Raw genomic sequence first — 26420 nt, 5'->3', positions numbered from 1 at the left:
ATATCTAACATCTATTTGACATTTCAAACCTAATGAATACCAAACCGATTTATGTTTGACCCTTACTCTCCAAATCCTGCTCTGTTTATAAGATTCTTCATCCTGAGAAACGATGTTAACAATGTTCCAGTTGCCCAAGCAAGAAACTTGAAAGTCATCAATATCTACTGAATCCATTCTGTTACACAGGCAGGTTAATCTACATCTACAACGTGTCTGGAATTTATTCATTGCTTTCTTTTTCTACTGTTATCACATTTTTTCAAGCATTCATGTCCATCCATCTCTTGCTTCTATCCTGATGAGCAAGATTAATCTGTCTGTAATGTCTATCTATTCATATAATTTCCCTGCTTCAAATGATTTCTTATGACTTTCAGGATCTGTTTTAAAATTATTTACATGGTTTTTAGAAGACCTTGGATTGGTTGGGTCACAGATCTCTCGGTATCCTTATTTTTGTTCACACACCTCCAGGTTCTCTCCCAGCCATCCTTTTTCTAGTTCTTAAAGCAAATCAAATTCCTTCTTCTTTCAGAGACTTCTTCCACATAAGACACTTTCCGTGGAAGGCTCATTCCTTACAAGTTTCTTTCAGAAAGTCACTTTCCAAGGGAGTCCTTTCTCAAGCCTCACCTACCCCTATAAGTTAGGTATACTTGCCAAAGGCTCTCATGGCAGCACACTGCACCAGCATATCTCTTAGTTGTAATTACTTGGTGGTTATTCTAACTCTTGATTAATGTCTATCTTCCCTACTAGATTGTATAGTCTTTGAGTGCAGGAACCAGTTCTGTACTTTTCACAGATAATTCCTCTGCACTCATCACAGTACTTTCCACAAAGCAAGACCCCAGTGAATTACTGGAATGAATGAATGAATAAATCTTAATATTGCAGAACCAGAAGAAACTAGCTTAGGGATTAGGAAATACATATCAAGAGAAGTTAAATGACAAGAGCGAAGTTGAAACTATAAACCATTTTCCTTCTAAGCACTGTCCACAAACTAACTTTCTAAAACTGAAACAAAATGTTTTTATAGAAAATGCATCATAACATACTTTTTTTTTGTGCCTCCATATATATATATACATATATATATTCTTCATATATATGTTCTTCATATATATTCTATCTTTATTTATTTATCTTTTGGTTTATACTTACTATTGTTTTATTAACAACAGTTTCTTATAAAAACAGCATAACAGGGACTCTGGGAGTATAACGTAAAGTAACCTGCCTGAAATCTATTTTTTTTACAGTTTGCGTTTTATCTATAAAACTAAAATATTGCCTTCCATTTCAAAAAATATTCATTTTTTTCTTGATTAAAGATGTAGGAGGATGTTGTAAATAGTGCTGCAATGAACACTGTGGTACGTGTCTCTTCAGCATAGCACAGGGAGATCAGCGCGGTGCTCTGCGATGACCTACAGGGGTGGGCTAGGGAGCGTGGGAGGGAGGCTCAAGAGAGAGGGGATATGGGGATATATGTATGCATATGGCTGATTCACTTTGGTGTACAACAGAAACTAACACAACATTGTGAAGCAATTATACTCCAATAAAGATCTATTTAAAAAAAAAAGATGTATGAGGATGAAGTTTGCTCTTGAAATCCTCCTTTGAAGATTCTGACTCAGATTAAAAATCATATTTATATTATGTTCCTGATATCTGCAGAGAGGATAATTACTACAGACATAATGCATTATAATTGTAGAAGCATTTATTGATGTTTAAAACTCACAGAAACAATGAACTTAATAGTTCATTCAACCATTCTTTTTATTAGGTGTATCATCTTGTAAGGACATGGGATTTGTCATATGATTTAAAGTAGCTCTGACCTTGAGCAAATACTTTAGCTTCTCAAAACTGTATCTGTAAAATGAGGATAACTCTTTGTTGCTCAACTCAGATTCAAGAATAAGATGAGATAATAAGTGCAGAAGTACTTTGTAAATTATAAAAAGTGCCAGCACAATATGATACCCAGCTATCCATATTATTTCTAGATACTTCCAACTTCCTAATTTCAAATTATAATTGGAAGCACTTATTAATTAATACTAGCAATGCAAAGCCATGATATAAATTACTTTTAAACCATAAAACCAATAGTAATTACTTTTTTATAGAAAGATTAATTGTATAAAGCTGCTTTCAATTGAAAAATGATGTATAACAAAGTCATACTAATGAAATTAATATTAATTTGAAATTACAAGAGGATTAAATAGCATGACTGAACTGACAAATTTTTTTCCAGTCTCAAAAATAGTATGTGATACTGATACTCTATTATAATATGACTTAAATAAATCATGTTTATGAATATGCAGCTCTGATGTCTCTATCTATATATAAAGAGTATGTGTGTATATATACATGTATGTATAAATTTTAAATTTTAAAATTTTAAATATGTAAAGGAACGATGAATGTTAAAATATGACCAATATGACAACTCATTAACAGAGTTAACTGACTATGAATCAGGACAAATTCTTGCATCTTCACCTCTATAGCATGTATCTGAAAAAAAATTTAATATCCCTCCTGTAGACTTTGACAATATCACTAGCATAAAATAATGTAAGCACTATTCCCTAATAAAGGTAGCCACCAGTGTGCTGTGACCACCAATAATGAGTGTCCTGCGACTTTTTGAGCTTCTCTGAAACTCTATTCATAGTTCTTTCTGCGGGTGTATCTGTGGTTGTTTCTGCCTCATTGTGTGATAGATTTTATCTTTCCAAACTCAGCTTGCTTAGTCAGGCATGAATGGGCTCATTTTCCCAGAAGTGGAGGACCAGGCCTCATGTGTTTGGCAGAGAAGTTTTCTCCTTTGCAAAAGTTTTTTCTGGTCTCAACGAATATTTTTCATGTTGATTTTCAACAGTTTCTCTTATCCTCCATCCTCCCCCTCTGCTCATTCTCTCTCTACCACTTCAACCACTAAAGTTGTCAAAGCGCATTTACAAATGAACCAATCTTTTATGGCAAGAGCAACTGAGAAATCTTGATTAAGACATGTAAATGATCATGATTAGAACCTAGAATTTATACTTCCTTCTATAAAATTATGTTTTCAATAGTAAGAAAAAATCCAGAGGGGTTATAAAAGATACTATCATATTTATTTTCAGCCTAAGAAAGCATATAGCTTGCTTACCTTTAATAATGTTGGGTTTTGGTGGCATGCTGAACTCATAGACTGTTGGTTCTGAGTATCCCAATCTATTGGCAGCTGTAATTTGAACTTCATACCCCATTGTCCACTGTAGATGCTCTAAAATAATGTGGTCCTTATTTCCCTGCACTTTTTTCTCTAGCCACTGGTCTTCTTTATCTTTCTGTAAAGGCAATACAAATATATTTTGTAAATACCCATGCACTAAAGTTGTGATCTTTAAAAAAAATAATTTATCTTGAAATGGAGCAAGTGGGTTTATTAAATCAAAAAAAAAGGATATTTTCTCATCCACTGGGATAAATGAAGTTGTATATAGACGAAGTCATTTCTAAGATTGTTCCACAAAAAACGTAACTGTTTTTAAATTAGCTGAAGAGTGGTAATTCATAATTAATCCTTGATGATTCAAATGATAATTCACTTACATTAAGATTTTTAAAAATTTCACATATATCAGTTTGCTGTTTAGCCACTTTGTTGATTATTAATAATCATGTGAACAGGGAAAACAAAATATTATATATAGAAAAAGCTTAACATACCCATTAAAACAATTTCCAGAGACTATTGTTCAATGTTTGGGGCAGGGCAGGCAGTGGGTAGTAAAGTGTCTTACAAATAATGTCTGGATTTTTAAAATAGATTTAAATTTCCATTATCATTTTTTATTACTATGATGTTTTGGACTCATAATGAAACAACATACAAGAAAATTTATTACCTGTTAAACAAGTTATTAACATAAGAAACTAAAATATGTTATCCTATCCTGAACATTCTACACTTAAATCCAGATTCTTTTTCTAAAATAAATGTTTTGGACAACATGCTATTTGAATAACCCCTTTAAAAAAAATACTATGACTACAGTTACAAATAATTGAAATAATTTTATGGATTAAAGTATCCTAAGCATTGTGAACATTCAGCTGAGCCATATGTTAACCATTTAAAGTTTAAATGGTAATCTCTGCCTGTGTCCCTCATCTCTATTACAGAAATGAGGGTAGCAGCTGGCTCTGCTAGCTTTCATGAGGAAGCAAAGAGGAAAACTGAGTAAATTGTATATTCCAGGGCATTAAGAATCATAACCACTTAACAAATGACAGCTATTATTAAAAAGAAACTATTTCCATAATAACTATATAGAAATGAAATATTTTCTCTGAAATCACATATCTAATAATCCAATAATCCATCACTGCCACTGAAAATCTCAATTTCCCAGAGGTGTAATTATAAATAAATTGTAACCTGGACATAGTGATAGATAGACACATAGATATATAGACAGATCAACAGATCGATTAGTCAATCTTTTTTTAACCTCAGAGCTCAGCCCAGTATTACCTTATGTTGAGCCAATATTTTACAATGTTTATTTGACTAGAAAGAATAACAATGTTTTCTACATTTATGGTGAAAAATGAGGATTTATTATCTAAAATCAAATTGTGGAAGTTAAATTCATGATTGCATTAAACTGATGGTACTACAAATACGAAGTATCCTTCAAAAGGAGATAAGACCACATTACAGTTTTGGTACCATACTGTGATTCTCTTTTCTGACTTAATTATTTTTGGTTCCATAGAACTTTTATTACAAAGGAAGTCGGTTAGCCTCTTTTGTTGCTTCATCTAAAACTGGAGATACTACCCCTCTCCAGGTGTTTCGGACAAGCACTTAAAATTATCATATAAACAAGAGGTAAATCCCCTTGCTTTTTGAAACTTATAAACTCACTAATTTATTAGACTAGGCTGGTGTCCAGTGTTATGAAGTGTACTGAAAAGCCATTGGAAAACAACAGCTTGGACCAGAAACCTTGTAACTTGTCTAAGTCATTAAATGACTAGTAAAGTTAAGAAAGGAATCTAGGTGTGTTTTTGAATTGCTTAGAATAGCTGTGTCATTAGCCATGATTCTCCCAACATCCGCTTTCTTCATCAGTTCATTCATCAATTATTCAGTCTTTAGTGGATAGTGAGACTCTTCTAGAACTATGAACACAACAGTGAATAAAACATGTACAAATCCTTATTTTGGAGTTTACAAACCAACACAGAAGGAAGACATGAGTTCTTTGAAAAACAAGAGGGTGTTTTGGGAGCATATAACAGGGAGAACTAATAGAGTCCAGGAATCAGGAAGGTTTTCTCTGGGGAAGTAATGTCAACTTTGCTGGAAATAAGAAACTCCAGTACCATTTTCCTTTTCATTCATCCTCACCTAGTTAATGAAGATGTGATTCCTTCACAGAAGTTTTGATCCAAAAAAATAGGCAAAATGATTGAAAACCTCAGAAAGATGCACAACCACTGGGAGATGTAAAAACAGACACTGTATGTGTATTGTTTTAAGTACATGTAAAAGCACTTCATAGGCATTGACCAAAAGAAACATAAAGCTTACAAAAATCTCCACTGAAAAGTAATTTTAGATCATATATGATATATGACATATATACACAAACATACATATAAACAGTAAAATACATATATAAATCTTTGGTATATAATAAATTGCATATAGACACATATACAGAAAGGAGGAGATGAGGAGTAGGAAGACTGAATGATTAGATAAGGACAAAGTTACACAAAGCAGTAGAGAGTTGCCCCTGTGGATGTCCCCTTACCTCAATAATTAAGTATAAGTTCTAATTTATTATCAAATGCTTGGTGAAAGTGAATATTTGTGTGGAAATCCAGAGTTGAGTTTTGCTTTGGATCTGAGTGGAGATGTGGGTAAAAGAGCCAGAAATAAGCCAACAGCTGATATCTGGATTACCCTAGGATACAATTTATTATTCAGAGGGACGAAGAGACTTCACGTCCTTTAGGTTATTCTCCAAAAATACTATTTCTGAGAATTGAGCATTTGAAGTGGAACTTCCTGACAAGCCCAAGGCATGCAGATAGTCTCTTGTGAATTTCCAATCACTTAACTTTCAATTGTTGAAGCTCTTAGCATGATAAATTAAAAGCCCCTCCATCATTTTAGATAGTTGGACTGATGGCATAAGGAACCGAAAGGAGTTATAATAATTTCCCAAATTTGAGTCAATTTCATCTTCCATTCACCATTAGACAAGGACGCTTTTTAATCCCTTAATTGCTATTCCTAGGGAATAGGGGAAAAAAATAAAGTGGGTGTTACCAAATACTTTCCTAAGCATCAAAATCTCATTTATGCATTTGTAGAGTGCCTAATTTACAGAACTGAAATGCCGAGGGAACAATTTAAGATAATCTAGTTGCAAAAAGTTCCCCTAGGTAATTTAATGAGATGATTTGCTGAATACAGCTATTATTAATAAGCCAGTTAAATGTTGAAGGGCAGCTCCTGAAAAAAATATGGTCATTTTGCTTTGATATAGTTTCTTTTAAGCAATCCTTTTTGTCAAAACATAGATAGCAGGGCCATATGACCATTAAGGGGACTCCTTAAAAGTTATTCTAAAATCATAATATCAGCATATAGGGAAATATTTGCTATCAGCTGTATAGAGAGGAGAGTGGAGGAGAGGTGGAGAGGGTTTTGGTTTGCTTATCTGTAGATGATTCCTTGACTGCTTTTATTCATAATAAGAAGAAATCTACTAACTTTCTTTTCAAAGTCTCAGGATATATATGGTCAACATCATCTTAAGTAAAAACTGAATAATTATAAAAAGAGAGGACAATAGAGAAGGTGAGCTTGTATTAACCTGATTAATTTTAAGGTTCCTGTGATTCCACTGTGTTACGATTTAAGATTGTATGTTCCCATGCAAGGCAGTTCCTTGTTTCTGGACTTCCCAGTAGCCTGGTTCAGCTATTCACTACTTGTATGACCTTACAGAAGGCCGCAGAATTCTCTAAGGCTCTGTTTGCTACTCTGAATATGAGAGGTGATTTAGCAATCTGGGTAATTTACACACACACACACACACACACACACAAACACACACACACACACACACACTCTGCTGTGGTTGGGAAAAATGCAAGGTTTGGAAGTTTTTAGGAGAGTTTCAAATTCTAATCTCTTTTTTAACATTATTATAGTTGATTCAAACTGCCTTTGTTCCAGGTCTTGAAGCTTGGTAAAATTTTGTAAATTGGACCCTACTTTATCGATTCCAACTCTCCATCACCGAGGTACTTCTTTAGGGAAAAATAAGATCTAATTTTTCCTGTTCATCACCTTCTGTGTTCTCACATCCCATGAAAATTCACACAGTGCAAGTGTTTTCCCTTGCATTTATTATTTCTTGTATTTATTAATCTAGATACAGGATCATTTATAATTGAACAATGTAGACTAACTTATTTATTGTCATTGATGCATTTATTCATTCAGGCAACAATTAGTCTATTTGATGCTAACAATACAAGGATGAATAAAAATCATCATTTTCACTAACAGCAAAGAAAAAAATACCAAAAAGTTTAGTACTCTTTAATGTCCATAGCTATTCAATGTTGGAAAATATTTCAAAACTTAAACTGATGGCTTTAAAGAAATGTCAATATACACACCTAGACATAATTAAATTAGACAATAAGTTATTAATAAACTATTAATAATTTATTAGAAAATAAGTTTCCTCAGCAACAAAACCTCAATTCTACTTATTTATTAGTTTAATACCCTTTTCAAAATTAACTTTTCTTTTTCTATGGCCATTGAGATACAACTTTCCAGACTTTGAGTCAGGCTTAAGAAGGTCAGTTATGACCTAGAAACACATGCTAGAGCAGTGTTTCTAGGCCCTGTAGTATATTCCTCAGAACTGATGTTAGGTCACTAATTTTATTTAACCCTTCTTAGCTCAGGAAATTTATTTAATGTAACCAACACTAAGTGATAGTTATGATCCGATACCTATCATCAAATTAGAGAGAAAACAGTGAAAAACTAATGGAAGCATGTACAAAAGCATTTATTAAATTATATAGAGTTCTTTTGACATTACAATATGAAGTAGGTAAAAATATTCTGTACATAGAATAACTGCTTTAATTTTTTCTATACATGTTATGAGATTAATGTTTGTCTTTATTCTCCAAATACATTGTTTAATCTCACTGACTTATTAGAGATGTTAATTTTCACAATGGGTCCATGGAGGCATCTAATTCTGCTTTTATTACTCTAGTTCTGTTCTAATAGCTTCTGTCTTCTTAATAGGTCACTGAACAAAGTTGTGTGCTCTATCTACTACAAGATAACATAGAATAATGTGTTTCCTGATTCATAATCTATAGGAAGTTAAACATTCTGTATATTACAATATGATTAGTCTTCCTTTTCCAGTGAAATGCAGGTTTAAATATTCAGATTCAATGTCTGCTATAAATCAACACTCACATAAGGAACACATTATCTCAATTTTGTTTCCTAGCTTATAAAACATATAGTCCTGTGCACAGGGGAGTTGAAAGGTAGGGTCAAAGAAGCAATCAAGTAAAACTCGTAAGAGTGTTCCTTACTTTCCAAATTTACCTATTTTATTTCCATAGAGGTTATCCAAATAAAAAATGCATTGCATATAGCTAAATAAAATTTTAAGTTGTTCAGCTGAGCTTTACTCCACTGTGGAATTCATGCAGTTTGAGGAACTAATAGATGAAGTAGCTCGGAATCATACAAAGAACAGTACTAAGTTATTTTTGAAATAGTTATTATTTCAATTACAAGTGAAAATATCAAGGTAAATGCAGCTATAAACATTTAGTGACTGAATCTTGAACATGAAAGTTTTTAATGTGAAGAAGTAACCTGTTGAGAAAGAAAATGTGGAGAAAATTATTCCTCCCCAAGATGGGCTATTGTTTGACCACATAAATATAACTTTATACTGAATCTTGGAATTTGCAATTGGGCCTGCAGAGCATGATATTTGCAGGATGGAGGAGATGGTAAAGGGAGAGAAAGAAAAACATAGGAATATGGAGATGATTTTAGTGTATTGGAGTACAAGGCATACCACTAAATGATATGGTAAAGATGAAGTGGATCAGAATGGTTGTATTTGGAGGCACAGGTCCTAGGTGATTGAGTTAAGATGGGACAGTGGATGAGGAGTCAATACAATCTCCACAGGCAAATTTCAATTCAGCCCTTACTGCTGCAAAAGCGTTTCTGCTATAAAGTCTCATGTTTTGTTCCCCAGCCCCACAGGTGACCAAGTCACCCAAATTCTGTAAGGTTCAGTTTGTCCATTACAAAATGTGAAAAAAAAATCACTTTATGTATGATTATGTATTTTTTTTCTTCCAAGAGTTAGCAATACCTTCCTTGAAATACAAAGGATATGAGGAATTACTTTTATAAATCTTACCGTAGAAGCCCAAAGTTCTACTAATAAAACAGTGTTCCCTGCTAAAATGCTAATAAGCTTTAGAGCAGTAACCCAGTAATTGATTATCCATCAATTATAGCTATGTTTGAATTATGCAACCAATCATTTTCATTACGATATTTAAAATGAGATCCACTAGTAATTTTTGTAGTTAGAAAAAGCTGGCTCTTGGAAATTAAGAGGAGAGGGTTGGCAAGACAGAAATAAGATGGAATTGGGGAGAAACTAAAACTTTCTTTTATTGGTAGAGTAAACATGGATATTGAGTAAATAGGCAAAAGCAAGGCATTGCTAACATTAGGCTGGTTGGGGCAGGGTGGGGGGAAGAAAGGTGAAATAATGGAAGCTAGAGCTTTACTGAAAACAAAACTTTTTCTTTTTCAAGTTTTAATCTGAGGCTGAGCCACATTAGCTACATGTAAAGGTAAAATATATTGATGATCTATCTAAATTTGAATCACTCAAAATTTTCTAATCTTATTACACTTAACACTTTACTTATCTGTGTCTTTGTATGTTTCACACACAACTTCTCATAGAAGACTAATTCTAATACACATTAAGGAAACCAAAGTAAACTTGGTCAGCATTTTAAATGGCAATTTATGTTTTCAAATATATACATATATTTCCCCTTGAATATCTATTTCCATTTTGTGAATCTAATTGGCTCTAAACAGATGTAGTGATACTCCAGTGAACATTTTCGTTTCAACAATGACTGGGACCACTATTTGCAATAGTGAGTAGGGGTGGGAGACGCTAAACATACTGTAATGGGTGGTTGAGCTCTGGATGGGCCACTGTTATGCCACCCAAAGTGCCAATAATGTGCCTTTTTAGATACATAGGATTCATGACAGGAGCACTGTTATGGACTAAATTGCGTACATCCCCACAAATTCATATGTTAAAGTTCTAATCCCCAATGTGATTCTATTAGGAGATGTAGCCTTTAAAGAGGTAATTATGGTTACATGAGGTCCTTAGGATGGAGCCCTAATCCAAGAGGACTTATATTTTCATAAGAAGAGGAAGAAATACCAGAGATGTGTGTGCACAGACAAAAGGCCATGTGAGGACACAGCAAGAAGGTAGCCATCCACAAGCCAAGGAGAGAGGCCTTGGGAAAAACCAAACCTGCTGAAACTTTGATCTTGGCCTTCCAGACTCCAGAACTGTGAGAAAACACATTTGTGTTGTTAAAGCCACTTGGTCTGTGGCATTTTGTTACGGCAGCCCTAGCAGACTAAGACAGCCAGTATAATGATAAAGGTAATTACTTTAACAGTATGTTGAAGACTCCATTGTTTAGCTGACCCAACTCCCAACTATAACACCTTTCTTTTAGTGGTGGTCATGAGACATATTCTATCTAAGGAGACATAATTCTAATTCTGCTTGGTGGAGTTTTTGAAAAATGTGTATGGTATTGCTGGAAAAACAGACAAATTAAGCTTAAACAACCTATTGCTCCTTTTGTTCTTTTTGCTCTCTTCACGTTCTAAAGGTAGATGGGAGGGCAACATCTTAGGAACACACAATAATCTATATGAAGACAAAAGCCAACATGCTAAGGATGAAAGAACATTAGGAAAAACAATTTGGACACCTGACTGTATAGCTGAACAAAGTCACAGCATTCCTACATATGCATGCTGTATTAATAAAACTCACTAATAGATGAAGAAAAGATACAATCCGAAAGAAAAAATATTTGCCATCATCAATTGAAATTAATGATTCTGGTTAAACTCAATATAACATTTGTGTTATTTCCAATATCAACTCTTCAAAAGGCCAAGACAAGCACAGCTTTTAGTTTTAGGTAGAAATTATACATATAGAGAGTATATTAAGCATATTTTTACAACTTGTCATTGAATTTCAGGGTTCACCATGGGATTTTATTGAGTTTATCTACAAATTCTTACCATTCATCTGGATTTTGTACCATAAATTCTTCTGGGTGCAACTGTAGGCCACAATCTGCATTCAAGTTCTTTTCTCCCAGTTTAATTCCCACTAATTTGATTTAAGCGTATGACCCTTACAGAGAGACCGTTTCCCTTCCAAAGAGTTTCCAGATGGTCAAATAAGAATGGCCAAGAAACCTGGCTTGACTACTGAAACACCATCAGATTCATAGGGAGACAAGTGAGCCTTTCAGAGTTGTTTTGGAAGGGAGGCATGAAGCCTCCATAGCAGATTAGCCATAAGACACACACAGCTGTTCATCGTCCCCAGCTTGAAACCTGCAACAAAGAGGGGTCCTGGGAAAGGGATATCAGTTGGAAATGTAAAATACTGAACTGGTGTCTAAAATTAATTGTTGACGTATGCTACTCAAAATTAGACTCCTTTTTACTATCCTTCAGAATTGAGATGTTTAGATACTACATATAAAATAGACAACTGATGGAAACATACTGTACAGCACAGGGATCTCTACCTAATGCACTGTGGTAACCTAAATGGAAGGGAAGTCCAAAAGGGAGGGGATATCTATATGTGTATGGCTGATTCATTTTGTTGTGCAGTGGAAGCTAACACAACATTGTAAAGCAACCATACGCCAATAAAAATTAATTAAAAAAAATGAAAATATTTAGATGTTTGAATTTAAAAGCAACAACATTATAATTTAGAAAATTGTGGATTTGTGGGAAAATAGTTAAAATTCATCTATGTACTATTAAGGAGCAATTACACTATTTTCTAAAATATAACAAACTTGGAAAGTATGAATAAGTGTTCAGTAAACATAAACATGAAATTGAGACAATATGGGCCTAATCATAAACATTAGTAAAACAGAAGGTAAACAAAATAAATTAAAAATAAAATGATCACCTAAAATTCCAAGGTTTGCCTGATGTGGAGAAAAAAAATAGGGAATATTTTTCAATCTGTTTTGTGAGGCCACCATTACATAGACACTATAAAACAAACAAACACAAAAAAGTAATCATGCCAACTGGAAGCCAGAGAAATTTTTAAATTTGGTGTTACATTTCAAAAATTGCAAGAAATGAGTAGGTGTTGGAATACAAAAAGATGTATGTGAATTAAAAATGATAGCTGCACATAATTTTGTCATGGAAACAAATTTAATGGAATTTATTAAACGTATTAAAGTGAATTTTGAAAGGATGGAAAGGAAAAAAATTAAATAGAATTGACACAGTATTATGGAGATAATCATAATCATTAGTAAATAAACTTTACAAAGTTTAATTAAAATTGTCTTTCACTTTTAACATATTCCAGAGTAGACACAAATACTCAATGGTTCTTATGGCAAAGTTGTTAACAGAAATCACTTCTAGTGGACTTTAAAGTCATTTTCAGATGAAGGCAAAGTCTACCAGGTGACTTTCTTCACCACTCTGCAACTAGAGGACATCCTTCATCCCCTGCATAGAAGACAAGTCCCAAGGCAGCTTTGAGCTGTCCAAAATCCCATATTAGTGCTAATTAAACTTGAAGAAATCTATTCCTTCTTTCTCAAGTTAAATGTGGCCATTCTTTTTAAAATGTTGATTAAAGTGATTTATTTTGTAAAATCCATATTAAATAATAAATGTATTTTGAGTTAATAATTTAATAATTCATGAAAATGAATAATAAAGTAAATTTGAGATGTGATTTGTTTATCCTACCTACATTAACTAAAGTTGAGAAGATAGCTTAGCTTGAAATTACTAAAATCAAGCAGAGTGGAAGGTGAAATATCCTGTTAACCTTGTCAGGAAAACAGGGAAAATGATATCTCATTGCTGAAATGTTGCTAAGTTTAGAAATCACAAGATGAAAACCATAGCATTATTTTGATTATCTACGCTTAGATTTTACAAAAAGCAAACAAACAAGCAAACATTCTACAACATATAATGATGAATTTCAGCAATGGAAAATTAGCATTTGAATTCCTATGAAAACACTTTATCATTGTTGTTACCTAATACGCATTCACTTCTGATATATCTATTAATTCAATGCAAATTTAATGCAACTTGAAAACACTGTGCAAAATGATAATAAACAGGGTACTTACACTTCTGTATTTCACGATGTATTCCAAAATAGGGGCCCCTCCATCATCCTGTTTGGTGATACTGAGTTTAAAGCTCTTCCCACTGCTTGGCTGTCCATGTATCGATGGAGGACTTGGTTCACCTATATATGCAATAAATACAACATTCTTGATATTTGCACAGACCTCATATATGTAGAGAAACTGAATTTTAATTTAAAAAACACTGTCATGTAATCAAAATGTATGATGTTATCCTGGGTTTATCACTTTCTATTTGCCCTTTGCTGCGATATAAACTCTGATCCTCTTTTTACCCATCCAAGAAATAGAAACATTCTTAAATCTGGAAGTATCATGCCAAAATTGTGAAACCTCAGAACCAAATATAACGTTTATATTGCAAATGCTCTGAGAATAGAACTCATTACATTACACAAGTGTACAACTTTATTTCTTGTATTAATAGTCTACTATCATTTTTTTCTACTGTAAATAGTTTGTAAACATTTTGTAAATATTTATGAATATAAACATATTGTCATCAAACTATATAAAATATATACCTACCAGGAAATACAATAGCTTAGCAACTAGTTATCTGCTTTAATAAACAGTTTTTAGCTAGATGCAGATTTGAATGAAGAAATTTTGTAGTATCCAGTCCATAGACGGGTTTCAAATTTGTCTTTTTTGTTTTTTTTAATTCTAGCTTCATGAAAATACTTCCTTTTAGTGTTATTATTCATATGGAGATGGTCTTATAATAAAGATATTTGTAACATTTTTAATATGAACAGGGATCTACTGAAGTGGGAGAATTTTCTATATGAAGGATGCCGTCACTGCTTGGCAATTTGGAATGGGAATTCTCTGTCCCGTGTCACTTATGTGATGTCCTTGGGAATGCACTGGCATTCTTTGCCTCTGTTTCCTCCAATTCCCTATGCATATGGATATGATAAGGTAATACTAAGAAACTTTAAGTGGACATGCTTTAATTTGCAAGGTTCCAGAAAACTGTAGTACCTGGTCTACTCAGAGGAATGCCAAGACAGACAAACTAAGCAGAATATAGTGGAGAGGAAGGCATGCCTCGCAAACTAGAGAATCTGGGGTTTTTCTCAGCAGATTACCTTTATTTCCAATACAGTGTTTATAAACTTAAGCAAATGAGTATTTTATTTGAGAAAAGGCAAATCATTAAAGAAATACGACAATTGAGAGTGTTGGCATGTAAGTAAATAGTAAAATAGCCTTGTATGTATAGTACAACCATATAGAAATAAGGTAAATGGAGAAATTATACAGTGATTGTTCATCAAAGTTAATTAAATTAGTGTGAAGGTATTATGACATGATTTACATGCAATATAATGTATTTTCAATAAATGAATTAAAACTTCTCCACAAAACAGTACAATAATGTCTTAAAATAATGCAGTAAGAGAATATGAGAAAAACTATGAAGGGTGATACTGCTGAGAATTATAAGCAGAGAAGGGATAGATCTCCATTTAAATAATGCAAAGTCGTTCTGGAATCATTTTAGTCTGAAAGTAGGATTATGAGTCAAGATGTACTTGCAGTCGTCCTGGTGATCATAATAAAGAGGAACTGAAAAAGACACTGGCCTCAGGAATGGAGACAAGAGAACACACCTGACATTTTATGATAACCAACAGAAAAGAACTGGTCACAAATTAGGATAAGATAATTATTGCGGTCAGTTTGCCTGCCCTAATATAAGTATATAATAGACAGGGTATGTATAGATTATATAACGGTGTTTGTTTAGTCACACTCAAGTTTTCTCACATTTTTAAACAATTTATTCAACATAAAGGAAATCTATACTGTTTTAAGTCTATCTAACTTCATGTAAATGCAGTTGACTTCAATCCAAAACAGGGTAGTAACAAGAAGGCGACTGCAATAGTTATTCTTCTTCTGCAGTCACCATTGCAATGCATTAATTTATTAGTACCTTTTCTCACACTTAGGGTCTATGTAATTCATGGAATAAAGGCAATGGTCATGCTTCAGCAAAAGACTAGAACATTAAACATGTTACATAGATACTTTCCTACTCTCTCACAGAATATAGTCTGGGCACTACAATCTAATTAATCAGACTGAATAAGTAGGACACCTTCCTGATTGGACAATTTCCTGAGAGCAATTTTACTGTATATATTGCAGTGCACTTTTCTTTTTCCCTTGCTCCAGAACAATGTTATTTTTTATAAATCTGAGATGTCACCATCTTCAGAAACCACTTCAACAAGGACATAATTCACTTCCTCCAAGTGTTGAAATGTCTCCTTGAATTTTAAAATTCCACTTAAATTTGCAAGTGAAGAGCATAGCAACAAAGAGAAAAACAGAGAAGATTACTTACGAACTGGTAATGTTTGGAAAATTTCTATTTTACTGTAGTCCCCTTGTCCTTTTCCATTTACAGCTGCAACTCTGATTTCATAAGTTGTATTTGGTTCCAGGTTGCTCAAAACAACAATTGCTAAAAGAAAAAAAATATGCCTATGATTAATGCATTTTAATAAGTAAAACAAATCAAACTATTACAAAGCTGAGTGAACAATATCACTGTAAATCTTTCCATGAAATACCTGAAAAATTAAGAAATACACATAAGAAGAGAATGATTTCTGAACAATCCTCCTCTTCATCTCTATTTTAGCTTTCTACCCACATGCAGTAACTTTCAAAGAAGAAAATTAGTAGCTCCTTTTGTGATACTTACAACTCACAAAGTAGAAAGTAAAATATTTTCTTTCGTCTTTTTAATATTCAATTTTAAAAAAAGGATTTAAATAAAACATCTTTACAGCATGCATTCTCAAATACTTTGTCTACTCAAAATAGATGATTTCTACAGAAGTTAATGGAGATATAGAATTCAATATCTAGAAGTCTGGCCTCCAGTATAAGGTGTTTGAGTCACATCAAAGAAGTGTCACTAAGTTGACTACTGTAATAGAGGATCATTTGTTCAATAATCTCAAATCAAATCAAATTATTTTTAACACTAGCTTGGAGCTTGTCATCTCTTGTATTTTCTCTCTGAATTTCTTCTCAATTATATACCATACCAAGCCTGGATTCAACATGACACAAAGGAGAAGAAAGAATCTGAAAAAGTACAGGGATATAAAAGTTTATTAGAAACATCCCTGGGGAGTGTCAGCCCCTTTAATTGGCCAGAAAGTTTTAAATACAATTGCAGATTTCAAAATTTTGCATCTTTACAAATTCCTTCGGTGGAGCTAACAAAATTCCATAGTTGTTTCTATCCTTACTGTTTTTGCTAAAAAGGGCAAAAATTAACCAGTGGAAATGGCAATGCCTTGATGAACAATCAAAAGGAAGTTATGTCTGGCTTACATAATAACTTAAAGTCAGATGATCAATTCATAATAGAAGATATAATCAATCATAAAATAAAAGATTAAACCATAAGTAATCAGGATCACATTTGTAGGACTATTGATTAACATGAACAATGACTGAAGACGATACACAGTCAATAAAATTCCAAAATAATTTATTAACATGTTTCTGATAATTAATATATATTCACTAAATAACATTTTTCATTTCATGTTGAATGAATATACTTAATGAATTTGTTTTGATACCTCCTTGTGCTCCCTTCTTTTCCCTAATGTTATCATATATACCAGATAAATATTAATGGCAAAAATATGGTTCAGATATCAACCAGACCTTATTTAATCCAGTAAAGATGTTTCAAAATCATTAGAAAGGATACATTTCCAATTAGTGAAATTTATGTTTGTATTTCTCAGTTTCTCTACCCTGTAAGAAAACTGAACTTGCTTTTGAGAGTGCATGGCCTTGTCAAGCCTCAGATGAAAACACATGGTGTCAAAGCTAAGGAGGCCAACTGGGGAAAAATGGATTGGCAGGGAAATACAACTGATTAGAAGCTGCAAGGTAAATCAGAAAATTAAGACTTGAATTCAGTTAGTTCTGACAAGCTAACAACCTGTGAGCTTTTTCAGGAAACCCAAACCCAGTTGTCCTGGAGTCAGTGAAATACATAGTATCAGACCAAGAAAAAGAAGACGACTACAATGGAGAGACCGTCAGTGGACAGATGAAGCTGGTCATGAAGATTATGGAAAGGGAGAGGGAATCAAGCTAAGAGTTAGGCAGCTAAAATGCTAAGAAGTTGGAATCCTATTGACCTTATGAGAGAAAGCTTCCACTCAAGGTCAGCATATGAAGGAATTCAAGAGTTAAAAATTCATCATATTTTATCATTTAATCAGTTAATAAATATAGCAAATTTAAAGCCAAAGTAAGCTAGATCTGCAGAGATTAATGCCTTATAAAAGTGTGTTTATTCTTCAGGGCTTGTAACAAAAATGCTTGGGCCATTGGACAATCAATACTGTCATGGAGTAGTTTGTATCTGATTATCCTCTTCTTTATCCTAATGAAGAATGACTTGATGTTGCATGGGGACATATGAGAGACTCCGGCAGGAAGTAACCAGGCTGCAATAACCTTTGTAATAAGACACTTAGTGATGCAGACTTTAGACTCATGAAAGAAGTCATGTGGCTCTGGGCCAGATTCCACCACTGACTGAGATTCAACAAGTCTTAGGACTGAGGTGGTCTCTCAACTTCTAAAAAGACACTTTTATTAAATGTCATAGAAACAAAGTATAAAAATAAGTTGAAAGAAGGTGTAGATAAAAAATTGTGATTCATGAAATAATCACCCCTGTATATCAATTATTTATGCAAGTGGGGATATTATCTACAGACTGTGAAATAATACAAAATAATGGATCACCTAAAATTTATTCATCTTTAACTTTCTGTTTAATGGAAAAATATTTTATGTTTACAGGCAAAATAGTCTTAGTGATACTTCTAAATCTTAACATGTACACAGATAATCTATACAGAGAGTAGGCTACACAAGAATATATGAGAGTTTGCCATAGATGCTTTTACTGCTACAGATAACTTTGGTATGTGACATGCCTCTCCATATTCTATGATGTAAAGATGCAGCTGCTACCATCGTTTTAATATCATGAGATAGACTGTAACTCAGCTGTGTGGAACTGGTAATGCTTAGATTAAATTGTTTGTCTTTATGTAATCAAACAAGAAAAGCAACAGAATTTAAAGCACACAATTTTAATTGTAAATAAAATTCTTCATTTCATCAGAAGTGTGGAGATCAGACTGTTCATCTTTTCAGGTTAAAAAATGCATAACAATTGAGCTAGCAAAGTATCAGAGCAGATCAAATCAGGGAAAATTGAGGAAATTACTTGGAGTAAACAATTAAAACAACACACACACACACACACACAAACACAAAGCAAAGCAACTCCATATTTTACTTGAATTATCTGAGTGATTCTAGTAAAACCTCTTTCTGGCTTGGATTGCCAGCATTCCTCTTTCTCTAACATTTCATAGGGATTGTGAGGAGTTTTGGGTGTCCCTCTACCTCTGCCAAGGGGAAACCTATTTCTTTAATTGCGTCCTGATCAAGTCAGAACTGATTTTCCCCATTTCCTCTTATTTTTCTGTTCTGTGTCAAGACTCTCCTCTTTACTGACTGAGTTTCACAGCAGAGCAGTTTGCCGAGGAGAGGAGAAAAGAGGGCAAAATGATGACGGAGCTGTTATTACAACATTGGGCTAAAACACTTAAATGTATAATGGATGAGGGAGGTTTTATAGAGGACCTTCCAAATTATAGGGGAGAGGTGTGGAAATAAGCCTATTAATGCCAGTTTTACAAAGTGATATACAAGAAATCAGTCTGTTTTTGAGTTCTGACTTTAAAGGTTTTGGTACAATAACCCTTATTGTGAGGCTTATTAACATTGTGTGAACATAAAGATTACTGTGGGAAATAGAAAGAACTCCATATATTGGGACTAATTTAAAGAGAGGGAAAGGAAAAGGTTCAGGGGAGGCAAAGCCTACGTCTGTAATTTGACTTGCCTTTCTTTAATGAGAGGATGTATACATGAAATCATCCATAATTTACTGGCATATTACCAAACATAGGGTTTCTGAATACACAAGGTAGGGCTTGAAAGCAAACCCCCACTTGAAATACAAATGCTGTGTACTCTATAATAGAGCACCTCAAATTATGAAGTTAGTTAATGAAAGACGTTCTTTCCCCAAATGTGTCCATACAATAGAACAACAGAACCACAAACTAAGGTGTGGGAATGGTTTCTTTCTCTACAATTTATTAGAAATTCAAACTCAAAAATTAGGTGAAAGTAGGTCTAGATTACAAACCATTAAAAGTTCTCTAAGGACAAATGGCATACATTGAGGTCTTTCATAGTTATATTCAGTCAGCATGATTTGGAAACCATACTGCAATTCTTCTGAAAATTATAAACAATCATGAATTTTTCTTTGACATGGCAACAGGGACAGGTTCTATAAAAAAGCTAATTTCCCTCACTAATGTAATGTTTCTGCTTGATTTAAATATAATTGAGTTTCATAAATGGCCATTTTGTCACCTGGCTATAAATGTAAAAAGTACAGCAAAATACTGAAATGCATAAAAACAATGACATTTTAACTGGCAAATGAAAGGGAAATAGGAACTTTTTAAACATTATTTTTACAAGTATGGAAATGATATTACTAGAGAGAAAAATCTGAAGTTGTATTCTCTCTTTAAGAAGGGAATAAACTTTATTAAAAGAAGTTGAACAAAATAAGTTTAGTTTGTTCAGATAATGAATTGTAAATTCCTCCCTTTGGCTGTCAAGAGAAGCAGAGGCTACAGAATATTTACAACCCACGGAGCAAAATAAATTACATATTTACAAACTAATTATGCTGAGCAAAGGTCTAAAGTGAGATTAAATTTAGCCATGTTCTCTTAGCTCTCTTAAACCCCAGATGTCTCCATGCATTTTTCCTGTCATTCAATGTAGGGAGATAAGGACTCCCTCCATGTAGAACTGCTGTATCATCCACCTAAAATGGAACTGTTCAGGTTGTCAAGAACTGTGAAACATGTCAGATAGCTATGCGAAATCACAAAGCTTGGCTAGGATAGAACTGATCGTTCGAAATTACACTTGTTGTTAATCTCCTTAGATAAATCTGAAAACATAATGAAATCCCCGAAGTTTCTCACCTGAGATTCAGCTTTTGTTCTCTAAACAATTAAAACAAGACAAAGAAAGCTTTCTTTTTGAGGGAGAGAATTCTGACTCCTTTCTGCAGAAGTTTGCAATAGGCTTGAAAAAAAATAAAAGTAATTTTTTACCTTTTTTATCCCTAATGTAGAATTTTTTAATACTTTGAGTCCAGTTATTCTTTACATACATAAGAATGACTTCAGGGATAGTTTCATTATTAATGAAAAGTGTCTTTAAGTTTTCTTAAGCAGTTTATGTAAATAATCATCTCAGTTCAATTATATTTTCATTTATTTTTGAAAATATAAATTTGTATTTTTGTACAAATTACACTGTGTTTCAAGATTCCATTAGTTGCAAAAGGATATGATCTCACCTTTTTAAAAGTACCTTAGAGACTTTTATGGATGATAATATATAACTTGTATAAATATATATTATAATATAAATAACATTTGTGGATATAGTTTTTTGTAATAAATAATTCATATGAATATATATTTTGATGAACAGTAGAAAGAAAAATTAACCAGATGATTATGTGCTGTTTGTGTGGGGTTTTTATTCAATGCATTGATGACACTATTTTAAAATCACAGATCATCATTTCTGAATCTTCATAATTATTTCTTTACTATACTTTTTTTTATGTTCTTTTTCATCATGAGTATAAACTATGCATAAAAACAATATGTTCATTTAATAATTGAGTTTTAACTGATGCAAGATTTTTCACAAGAAGTACTTGTTGTCCCTTGAAATTAAATGGCTTCTTCTTGAAATATACTCTTTGTAAAAACCTTGATTTGAAAACAGAAAAGTTCCATCAAAATTATTTTCATAAGCTAATCATACTTTTTAAATTTAAAATATAATTATTTCTTATCACATAGAAATTATTCATCTAAGGGGAGTTCAATTGATTTTTTTAAGATCCACTTAGTACATAAAATATGAGAGATATATAATTACCAAACATTTTCTTCTATAGTCTAAAATAATAGGTTTTTATAAAATACCCATGAAATCTCTTGATGATTAAAAGTAATCAGAATATTATTTTTCACACACAAATATGCTAATTTCTCAAAATGTCTATACAAACAACATTCTTTTTTATGTTATAAGCTTTTTTGTTTTTTTTTGGCAGGGAGCGTAAGTTAAGCTTTTGTAATTAAATACTCCTCTCTGTACCATGGCTATAAAAACTCTAAGCCTCATTTTAGTTATTTAACCTCTTAATAATATTTATAAATATTTTTTCTGTTATGGATTATGTCCCCTATTTTTGTATTTGAATGCTTCACTGTTAGAAGATTTTATTGTAAGAATCTTATGAGCAGAACACACATCATACATATCATATATATTATCTCCAATCCTCACAAAGCCTAGATATTTCAAATGCAGAATGAGAAGTCAATAAAGAGTTTTTGAATTGACAATTTAAAAAAATATGCTAAACAAAAGATCATTTAAAAAACTGATCGGGGGGGACCTTCAGGATGGTGGAGGAGTAAGACGTGGAGATCACCTTCCTCCCCACAAATACATCTACATGTGGAACAACTCCTGCAGAACACCTACTGAACGCTGGCAGAAGACCTCAGACCTCCCAAAAGGCAAGAAAATCCCCACATACCTGGGTAGGGCAAAAGAAAAAAGAAAAAACAGAGACAAAAGAATAGGGACAGGACCTGCACCTCTGAGAGGGAGCTGTGAAGGAGGAAACGTTTCCACACACTAGGAAGCCCCTTAACTGGTGGAGACGGCGGGTGGCGGTGGGGAAGCTTTGGAGCCACGGAGGAGAACGTAGCAACAGGGGTGCAGAGGGCAAAGCAGAGAGATTCTCACACAGAGGATCAGTGCTGACCAGCACTCACCAGCCTGAGAGGCTTGTCTGCTCAGCCGCCGGGGTGGGTGGGTGCTGGGAGCTGAGGCTCAGGCTTCAGAGGTCAGATCTCAGGGAGAGGACAGGGGTTGCCTACGTGAAGACAGCCTGAGGGGGTTAGTGCGCCACAGCTAGCCTGGAGGGAGTCCAGGAAAAAGTCTGGACCTGCCTAAGAGTCAAGAGACCATGGTTTCGGGGTGCGCGAGGAGAGGGGATTCCTTCCCTGTCTGCCCACAGAAGGCAGAGAACCATCTGAAGGAGCTCCAGAGATGGGCGCGAGCTGCGGCTATCAGCTCTGACCCCAGAGATGGGCATGAAACGCTAAGGCTGCTGCCACTGCCACCAAGAATCCTGTGTGCAAGCACTGGTCACTATCCACACCCCCCCACCCCTGGGAGCCTGTGCAGCTCACCCCTGCCAGGGTCCCGTGATCCAGGGACAACTTCCCCAGAGAACACACAGCGTGCCTCAGGCTGCTGCAATGTCACGCCGGCCTCTGCCGTGTAGGCTCACGTCACATTCCATACCCCTCCCTATCCCTGGCCTAAGTGAGCCAGAGCCCCTTAATCAGCCACTGCTTTACCCCCTCCTGTCTGGGCAGAGAACAGATGCCTGAGGGCAGCCTACATGCAGAGGCAGGACCAAAGCCAAAGCTGAACACCAGTAGCTGTGCAAACAAAGAAGAGAAATGGAAATTTCTCCTTGCAGCCTCAGGAGCAGTGGATTAAATCCCACAATCAACTTGCTGTACCTGCATCTGTGGAATACCTGAATAGACAATGAATCATCCCAAAATTGAGGCGGTGGACTTTGGGAGCAACTGTAGACTTGGGGTTTGCTGTCTGTGACTGATTTGTTTCTGATTTTTATGTTTATCTTAGTTTATTTTTTAGAGCTTGTTATTACTGGTGGATTTGTTTATTGGTTTGGTTGCTCTCTTCTTTTTTATTTTATTTTAATAGGAACATACATATCGATAATTACCTTAAATGTAAATGGATTAAACGCTCCAACCAAAAGACACAGACGGGCTGAATGGATACAAAACAAGACCTGTATATATGTTGTCTACAAGAGACCCACTTCAGACCGAGGGACACATACAGACTGAAAGTGAAGGGACGGAAAAAGATATTCCATGCAAATGGAAATCAAAAGAAAGCTGGAGTAGCATTTCTCATATCAGACAAAATAGACTCTAAAATAAAGACTATTACAAGAGACAAAGAAGGACACTACATAATGATCAAGGGATCAATCCAAGAAGAAGATTTAACAATTGTAAATATTTATGCACCCAACATAGGAGCACTTCAATACATAAGGCAAATGCTAACAGCCATAAAAGGGGAAATCGACAGTAACACAATCATACTAGGGGACTTTAACACCCCACTTTCACCAAGCACAGATCATCCAAAATGAAAATAAACAAGGAAACACAAGCTTTAAATGACACATTAGACAAATGGACTTAATTGATATTGATAGGACATTCCATCCAAAAACAACAATACACTTTCTTCTCAAGTGCTCATGGAACATTCTCCAGGATAGATTATATCTTGGGTCACAAATCAAGCCGTGCTAAACTTAAGAAAATTGAAATCACATCAAGTATCTTCTCCAACAATAATGCTATAAGATTAGATATCAATTACAGGAAAAAAACTGTAAATAATACAAACACATAGAGGCTAAACAATACACTACTAAATGACCAAGAGCTCACTGACGAAATCAAAGAGGAAATAGAAAAATATCTAGAAACAAATGACAATGAAAACACGACAACCCAAAACCTATGGGATGCAGCAAAAGCAGTTCTAAGAGGGAAGTTTAGAGCAATACAATCCTACCTCAAGAAACAGGAAACATCTCAAATAAACAACCTAAGCTTACACCTAAAGCAATTAGAGAAAGAAGAACAAAAAAACCCAAAGTTAGCAGAAGGAAAGAAAACATAAAATTCAGATCAGAAATAAATGAAAAAGAAATGAAGGAAACAATAGCAAATATCAACAAAACTGAAAGCTGGTTCTTGGAGAAGATAAACAAAATTGATAAACCATTAGCTGGACTCATCAAGAAAAAAAGGGAGAAGACTCAAATCAACAGAATTAGAAATGAAAAAGGAGAAGGAACAACTGACACTGCAGAAATACAAAGGATCATGAGAGATTACTACAAGCAACTATATGCCAATAAAATGGACAACCTAGAAAAAATGGACAAATTCTTAGAAAAGCACAACCTTCCGAGACTGGACCAGGAAGAAATAGAAAATATAAACAGACCAATCACAAGCACTGAAATTCAAACTGTGATGAAAAATCTTCCAACAAACAGAAATCCAGGAACAGAAGGCTTCACAAGCGAATTCTATCAAACTTCTAGAGGAGAGCTAACACCTATCCTTCTCAAACTCTTCCAAAATATAGAAGAGTTTGAAGAGTTTGTTATCACCCTGATACCAAAACCAGATAAAGATGGCACAAAAAAAGAAAACAACAGGCCAATATCACTGATGAACATAGATGTAAAAATCCTCAACAAAATACTAGCAAACAGAATCCAACAGCACATTAAAAGGATCATACACTATGATCAAGTGGGGTTTATCCTAGGAGCACAGGGATTCTTCAATTTACACAAATCAATCAATGTGAAACACCATATTAGGAAACTGAAGGATAAAAACAATATGATAATCTCAACAGATGCAGAAAAAGCTTTCGACAAAATTCAACACCCATTTTTGATAAAATCTCTCCAGAAAGTAGGCATAGAGGGAATCTACTTCAACATAATTAAGGCCATGTATGACAAACCCACAGCTAACATCATTCTCAGTGGTGAAAAACTGAAACCATTTCCTCTACGATCAGGAACAAGGCAAGGTTGCCCACTCTCACTACTATTATTCAACATAGTTTTGGAAGTTTTAGCCACAGCAATCAGAGAAGAAAAAGAAATAAAGGGAATCCAAATTGGAAAAGAAGAAGTATAACTGTCACTGTTTGCATATAACATGGCACTATACACATAGAATCCTAAAGATGCTACCAGAAAACCACTAGAGCTAATCAATGAATTTGGTAAAGTAGCAAGATACAAAATTAATGCACAGAAATCTCCTGCATTCCTATACACTAATGACGAAAAACCTGAAAGAGAAATTAAGGAAACACTCCCATTTACCATTGCAACAAAAACAATAAAATTCCCAGGAATAAAACTACCTAAGGAGACAAAGGACCTGTATGCAGAAAACTATACAACACTGATAAAAGAAATTAAAGATGATACAAACAGATGGAGAGATATACCATGTTCCTGGATTGGAAGAACCAACATTTTGAAAATGACTATACTACCCAAAGCAATCTACAGATTGAATGAAATCCCTATCAAACTACCAATGTCATTTTTCACAGAACTAGAACAAAGAATTTCACAATTTGTATGGAAACACAAAAGACCTCGAATAGCCAAAGCAATCTTGAGAAAGAAAAGAGGAGCTTGAGGAATCAGGCTCCCTGACTTCAGACTATAGTACAAAGCTACAGTAAACAAGATTGTATGGTACTGGCAAAAAACTAGAAATATAGATCAATGGAACAGGATAGAAAGCCCAGAGATAAACCGACACACATATGGTCACCTTATCTCTAATAAAGGAGGCAAGAATATACAATGGAGAAAAGACAGGCTCTTCAATAAATGGTGCTGGGAAAAC

At 34.1% G+C, this 26420-nt stretch overlaps 1 protein-coding gene across 1 annotated transcript in view; it reads right to left on the bottom strand.

Annotated features, from left to right (window-relative positions):
- The window catches only part of NCAM2 (neural cell adhesion molecule 2), a 232497-nt gene that overhangs the window by 34376 nt on the left and 171701 nt on the right, over positions 1–26420 (bottom strand). The window contains 3 exon segments of the mRNA XM_068545688.1: positions 3185–3365; positions 13615–13736; positions 15995–16114. Of these exon segments, the coding sequence (XP_068401789.1) occupies positions 3185–3365; positions 13615–13736; positions 15995–16114 (423 nt within the window).

Source organism: Eschrichtius robustus, chromosome 6 (assembly GCF_028021215.1).
Source record: "Eschrichtius robustus isolate mEscRob2 chromosome 6, mEscRob2.pri, whole genome shotgun sequence".
Lineage (NCBI taxonomy): Eukaryota > Metazoa > Chordata > Mammalia > Artiodactyla > Eschrichtiidae > Eschrichtius > Eschrichtius robustus.
Note: the sequence above shows the minus strand (reverse complement) of the source record. Positions and strands in the feature narration are given on the sequence as shown.